The sequence below is a fragment of the Amphibalanus amphitrite genome, unplaced genomic scaffold, assembly GCF_019059575.1.
Source record: "Amphibalanus amphitrite isolate SeventyFive unplaced genomic scaffold, NRLGWU_Aamphi_draft 000455F_arrow, whole genome shotgun sequence".
Lineage (NCBI taxonomy): Eukaryota > Metazoa > Arthropoda > Thecostraca > Balanomorpha > Balanidae > Amphibalanus > Amphibalanus amphitrite.
This window is the reverse complement of record NW_024881949.1, coordinates 107,254-114,263: the sequence shown is the minus strand read 5'-3', so window position 1 is coordinate 114,263 and position 7,010 is coordinate 107,254. Positions and strand designations below refer to the sequence as shown.

At 49.1% G+C, this 7,010-nt stretch overlaps 1 protein-coding gene across 1 annotated transcript; it reads right to left on the bottom strand.

Annotated features, from left to right (window-relative positions):
• Nucleotides 1-3,415: 3,415 nt before the first annotated feature.
• On the bottom strand, nucleotides 3,416-6,343 carry LOC122391801 (larval cuticle protein 16/17-like). Its single transcript, XM_043386053.1, has 3 exons — nucleotides 6,246-6,343; nucleotides 4,164-4,383; nucleotides 3,416-3,755 (listed from the first exon to the last, which is right to left on the bottom strand). Exons 1-3 carry the CDS (start codon nucleotides 6,252-6,254, stop codon nucleotides 3,583-3,585), a joined length of 402 nt encoding a protein of 133 aa, XP_043241988.1. The 5' UTR covers nucleotides 6,255-6,343; the 3' UTR covers nucleotides 3,416-3,582.
• Nucleotides 6,344-7,010: the final 667 nt, after the last annotated feature.

Sequence of the window (7,010 nt, the reverse complement as noted above, 5' to 3'; positions counted from 1 at the left end):
CGGAACGTGGATTGGGAAATCAGAGACGACTGCTGGATTCTGCTCCAAAAGTCTGCTCTGCGTCGGAATCGATTGACTTTTTGGTGATCCGGTGGCTGACAATGACATTACATAAGTTGGCGTGAGTTTTACAGGCGTCTTATAACCCAGTTGCATTGTTTGATTTTCACGATCGCTCATACGCACACTGACTTCGTAGCTATAGCTGCATCAATTTGTATAGCTGTCCTGTCTATAGCTGGTCTCAATTTGTCGTTCAGCTGATGTCGAGATCATCCTAATTACAAACAGTCAGCTGGTTTTACGTCAATTTGCAGGTTGTATGCTCGTGCATGTTTCAGGATTAATAGAAATCTGATAATATGACATCAAAATTACTTTATCCATTTTCAAACATTTCGACTTTATTCAAACTATTGTCCAGAGAGGTAAAACAGCAAGGTGGCGACATAAATATGTACTTGCGCAGTCGATACACATCACACTTCGCACACTTCAAGGACTGTGATGTATAATGTATGACGAATGCGTGTGAAGGAATTTATGTCACCGTACAAATGTTTACTTGCTCTTCTACCTCTCAGGACAGTGAACACTAAAGATTGCTTTAAATAAGGTCGAATAAAGTATATAGTTATGTCGCAAGTAATGTTTATTCGGTTTTTTTTGCCTGTCTGAAAGCATATTTGTTTGCTGGTTATCAGACTGCAGTTGGTTCAATTTGTGTTACCGTTCCTAAATTTTGGCATACTCTGCTGGTTACAAATCGTGTCTCGGACTCCAGGTAAGCCCCCAGACAACGGCATGCAGGGTATGATAAGAAAGCTGCGCGGCAAAAGCTAAGTGGCATTGAATGGCACCGGCTCAATATCAATGTGGCGGTTCTTTGCTTAGTTGGAAGCAAGCTCTCTAGTCTTGCGGCCTAAAAAGGCCATTGCAGAGCTTTGTGGGGTTAGACGTGGACTGTTGCGGACCGCCGACGGTGCAGCGACAGAGACTGTCCCCGGGGAAGGGAGTGTTCCGTAGGGACAGCCCGACGCCCGCCCTGCCGTCAAACGGTCGCCCCGGAGAGGGTGTAGTCAGGTAGGTCTGTAGGTAATAATCTTGCCCTCACCACCGGTCGTCTGGTGGGCTGACCGCCAGCCCAGAAAGGGAAGGGTAAGGAAGGATACGGTGCGGGCGGAGCTGGTGTTGAGGAAGGCAGGAACGGTTGTGCTCTCAGTTGTAGCAATTGTTTGTTTTGTTTTGGTTGGGCCTTTCGGTCTAGCGAGACCTTTGCAGAGCTGGAGCGATGATAGAAATTGAGGATGATAATAGTCTGGCTGGCCATGCCGGCCAGCCTGGTGCGCCGCTGTGGTTGATCCTGTCTCGATGGACAGACAGGCCACCTAGCCCCGCAAACGGTCTCTCCACCTCACCAGAGCCTGCTTCTGAGGAGCTATACTTGTGTCGGATTAAGGTGACCGTCAGCCTGGAGAGACGCGAGGAGGAGAAGGATTTGACAGTCCTGAGGATGAAAAAGAGAGAATGGTGTAAAGTAAAGTGGCACCACGGGCAGCTCTCATAGTCCGGTGGGCACGAGTCAGTCTCAGCGGAGCCTGTGGGACCAGGGCGACATCTGCCGCGATTAGGGCGACATCTGTGGCTGTGCGGAGCAAATGTTAGTACGACGTTCAGTCCCGTGGTGACCGGTGGGCGTATTCGTCAGTGGAAAACCCAAACATACCTAAGCAATACGGTCTCAGATCAGATTTATCTTGGTCAGCCTACCAAATTATCCAAAACCTCTCCAACATTCTTTACTTTACCTCTGTCCACGGTGGGGTCGCCGGTCACTCGTGACGTGCCTAAATTTGTTCCGGGTCATTTTTTTGGTTAAGGTCAATAGTGAAGTCTGGAAAACAAAGCTTCGCAACAGTTTGGATGAAAGTTCAATCCATCATTATCCAGCATTTTTGGATTAGTAAATGGGCAACTCTTTCCATAAAACCTGTTAGAGACGCACCCCAGCACTGTGTCAGACTTGATGGAGAAAAACATTCATAATGAAATAATTACAAACGACTACTATTTGTAACATGGTGTGAATACTGAATAGCATTGTGTATGACGATTTCAGTCCACGGTATGGCCGTGTTTACGTAATCTTGGTGTTTACATCAGTAGGTGATTCAGTAACTTTATTTGATCAAGGCTGCTTAGTCAATAGGTCGCCTATTTATTGACTTCCCGTCTCCGCCCTCCAAACATCACTAGTTTTTTGGAAAACACCTAAAGCTAGTTTTCTAGTTTTCAAAAGCTAGTGTATTTACTCCCTAACCCGGTACATACTGCTTACTCCCACTTCAGCGTCAGCTGTGCAAAAACAAATGTCAAAATTGCCCGACCATAGGTACACCCCTGCATGAGATGCCTCACACCCGATGTCGACCCTTCGCCGGCTGCTTGCCCCCCTCCCCCAAAGTTTTTTTTTTGCAATAGCTCGGAATACGCTTGCGACAGACAGATAAAGTTTTTAGTTTGGTATTCCTGAGCTTTGATTGAAGTCGAATCTTTTGAAATCAATGGCATTTTCAAGCCAGGTCAGATCAGTGACCTATGTGACTTCATAAGTGAGCCTCTGCACGTTCCTAAGATGTTGCAACTTCGCAATGCCCTCAGTTCCAGAAGAGTTTTCACATGGAGATGAATCTTACAGTGACTAGTATCCTCCAGGGGTCTCGCATAGTATATCCCAGATTTTTCCCAAAGGTTACCTGTGGTCAGGTCTGTCACCATTATAAGTCATTGCAAAAGTATGGAAGCTGTTATTTTGGCCCCTGGAATGATCCAAAAATACTTCAGGCTCATGGAATCATGACTTCATGCACTCCTTGCAATTTTACAAAGTTCGATGCTTCACTTTTGCATTTTTGACCTTGCACGACGTAATTTATGACGTCACTAGGGTCATGTGAGTTGTTCGTCACTAACTCTCGATCAAATTTTAAAATTAGCTAGTACGGGAAAAACACCAATCGACTTAGCGAAACCTGCCAAATTGAATGATATGCGATATGACCCATTCGACTTGGTTTGTGACCTGAGTGGCTCTGACCTGACCTTGAGCCGAGGCCCGAGGTCATCACCTTGGGTTGACCTTATCTAAACAAAGTGTATATTATTCGACGCGCCGCCCAAGCATCGAGAACACAATGATGCAAAAATCGCGTAGCAAAGCTATTGTCTCGTTAAGCTACCAGTCTATCGCTTACTGCCCCTTAGGTTGTATTTCGACTGTAGTGCATACCTACGACATCGGAAAGGGACTAAACCGTGGCTTGGTGCGTATTGACTCCTAGTTTCCGTAGTTTCTGTCGTGGCAGGTGGTTGTGGAAGGCACAAAAACAGGCGAAGAGATGGCAAACAATCAACGTCACCTGATGATCATGTATTGCAGGGTAGGTACAGTCGGTATGTAAAATGCGCTCACAGTCACTCGCGTTGCGAACACCACTGATTGGCGGGGCCGCCTCTGACTGAGGGCGGTCACCGGCCTTCAGCGGACAGCCAGGCGTTGGTGTGGGGGGATCCGGAGTGGCTCTAGACGCTGTCGCTGAAGGTCTCTGGCAGGGCGCCGACGGATCCGTCGATGGCGGCCTGGTGCTCGGCCGACAGCTGCGGGATGGCGTCCGATTCGGCGCTGTAGCCGTTCTCGTCGGCCGTCCACGTGACCGTCACCGTCTGTCCGTTGGGCGCCACGTACGAGTACTGGCCTGAAACGGAGCAGAGGGCAGTGTCAACGGGATAACAGCTCCAGGGGCGGGATGACAGTGTCTACATGAGTCTCACGTCAATGTCGGCAATTGAGAAGACTTGGCGACTGAGCAATTTGAGCACTGTATGAGCATGTTAGACAGACACTAGGGATGTGACATGACAACATCAGTTCCAAAGTCACACAAGCCATGGCGAAACTTGGGTCCTGCTACCACAACTTGTGGCGGCGCTGTGACATCGTATTGACATGTCGGCAACTGGAACCAGTTTCTATGGGGCTTGGCGACGGCAAAACTCCAACAAAACCCACTGCGTCGCATGGAATAAAGAGAGGTCACTGAGCGAGACTCCAGCGAGTGCGCCAGAGGGTCCTCCACCCCCGCTGTCTGTCGGGCGGCACGTACCGCTCATGGTGTAGCTGCCCGTCTCCGGGTCCTGGCCCGGGTAGCTGGTGCCGGTGGCGCCCTGCTGGATGTTGTTGGACGTCTCCATGTCGGCCACGAAGCCGCCGGCCTCGTCCATGCTGAAGTCGTTCTTGACGATCTGAGCGTCGCGGTCGCTGCCGGCCACGTACGGGGCGTCGTCCTGAGCGGCGGCCACAGCCACCAGGGCGAGCACGATCATCTGCGGAGGAGCGGGCACCGGGCTGTCACTGGACGAACGTTACTTAAGACTGAAGTGATCACTCAGATGACAAATCTCATTCAAGAAATCACTCAGTTGACCCTGGCACTGCTCTCACGTCGCCCATAAACTGCTGGGCGTGGGACGGTGTCCTGTGTCGACTGGAAAATCGTACGTCATTATGAACAGCATACTTATTTATCTGCGGCTGCGGCACCACATTGCTCTGCTGTATACAGGGCCCGGCAAAAGTTCTGTCCTCTACTTATGACAACTTTTTCCGGTCCCTAATCCTTTCTACCCCTAAGGGATAACGGTTCTGGCTGCTGCACCCCTGCATTGCACGGCCCTTGGCTGCGTGACATGAGGTCGCGAACGAACCTCAGGTCACGGATCACCGAGCTACGGCCAGTTTCACACAGATTGTTAACCCGAACGGCCGCGTCGAAAAATGAAGGCCTGAAATTTCTATCTTGGGGAGCTGAACCAGACAGTCGGCAATGGCATGCTCCAGGCCGAAATGACATAGCATGCCATTGCTGATCAGTTGGGACATCTGCCTGCACAGTTCGGCGTTGGTGGGACAAGCATATACGGCTGTTGGCAGCGTTGCTGATCGTTCCAGTTTGGGCGTTCGTTCACCATTTCGACCATGAAAGAAATCGCATTGAAAAAGACGGCCGGGAAGAGGGGTCAGTTGGCGACAAAATTGGCCAAGCGGCTTACGTGCAAGGGCTATTCCATCTCAGACAGCGGACCGTGAGACGCTATTGGAAGAGCTCTCTGAGGCTCATTACCACAAGAGTCTCCAGCGGCTTACTTTCAGGTCGACGCATGATCGATGGAAAGTCGACATGCATTCTCTTTCAGGACGGTGCGCCGGCTCATCGCTGTGCCAAAGCCCAGAGATGTTACGAATCGAACATGCCGGACTTCTGAAGGAAGGAGATGTTTGCCGGCTACCTTCCGGACCTAATCCTGATTGAGGAATTCTGGGCTATCGTCCAGCAGGACCTGGACAAACAGAAGCCGGTGGCCAGCTCAACACCTTCCCGTTACAGCTCAAACGGGCATGGTCGAAAATCAGGCCGTCTGTGCCGCACAACCTGGCTGCCGGCATGTCAAATTGTGTTCGTTCGTAACTCCCTGTTCGTGGGAAATATACTGGAAGCTATTAGGATTCGCTGCCTCTTATATAGCAACTTGGAGAGCACATCTTTTGAGAGGAGAAAACTTGTGCCGGAGCTGGACCCTGTACTGATTGACGGGAATTGTTAAGTTTAGTCAGTACGACCAAACTATGGCAATACATACCAACCAACCAAATGGTATGAATCTGAGCAAGTGGATCTTGGAGCTGATCGTACAGATATTTTATTGTTGCCGGTAGCGGATAGGATCATGGATCCAGCTCTTTAATTTTGGTGAAGCTCGAAAGATCCGCTTGGATCGTAATCTGAACATTTTTACCAAGCATTCGGTGGTAATTAATCAAATCTCACCGTGAATTTGTCGAGAGAAAAAATTAAGTGGTGTCGCAATTTGCCATGGTCCTGTTTTTGGGATTCATTTTTTCTCTTAGTTTACACTCTTTGGAACCTCCTGGTTCATGGTTCACGGGTGGAATCAATTATATACCTTTGTGCGGAATCAACACAGATCGTGCATAGCGCATTGTCCAAGGCTCACCGCCAGGTCCTATATGATGTCTTAGATTCCGTCGCCGGTCTGCCTAATCTCCAAATATCAGGAATATTCGGCTGACAGAAATAAAAACAAAGAAGTGAGAACTGCGGGACCATCATTTTACAGCCTTTTTTAGCGTTGGAAAGATACTGGATAGGTACTAGGTAGGTACTCACCAGCTTCATGTCTGCTGCGGCGGTGAAGACGACTCCACTTCACTGGTGCGTCTCCCCGGCAGCTGGCTGCTTATATACCTGTCGGCCGTCGAGGACCGGCAGAGGGGGGAGAGGGCGGGAGCGCAGGGAGCGCCAGACCGGGCCAGACGGGTTGCCGAGATGTCAGCGCTTACGCCCGCAAGGACATTGGATTCGGAAGGCTTGATGTCATCGTGTTGTGTGTGATGACTGTATAACTGTGTGAAGACTTTTTCCATTTTTCAGCGCTGTCAACGCTTAACGGCCGCCACACCTGCCCGCCGGTATTTTTTCCAACTGTTTTGTGGTTAGGTCCTTTGACAAGCGTTTGTGTTCTGTGTTTGGTCTTTATAGAAACAGCTACAAACTCTTATCATTTATAGATACACCATTTCGTTACGCAGCAACCTAACTATTATATTTGTCGTCCACTCAGGCCTCATGACCTCCGGAGGTGTTACACGGAACCGTAACATGCAGTGCTGAACTTGCGATCGGTAGCTTGAAAATTGGTTTAATGCTTGATACTAATGTTTAACTGTCATTGAATAACTACAGGAGTTGAGAAAACGAAACAGCGAGGACAAATTCAGTGTCATCCTCGTAGGTGCTACTTTGTAAGTTCGCTAGCATGCAGATTAGAGATAGCTTGTTGAATTTAATCCATTAGCGGATCCAAAAAAGCTTGAGACCCTGGTATCATTGCAAAAATGCTCCCCTTAAAACAGATTCTTCAATAAAGTTACT

Bases quoted from the DNA above. Each gene is read 5' to 3' on its own strand.
- LOC122391801 (XM_043386053.1), bottom strand. The intron at 3,756-4,163 runs GTACGTGCCGCC...GCTCCGTTTCAG, and splicing joins GGGCAGCTACACCATGAGCG to GCCAGTACTCGTACGTGGCG.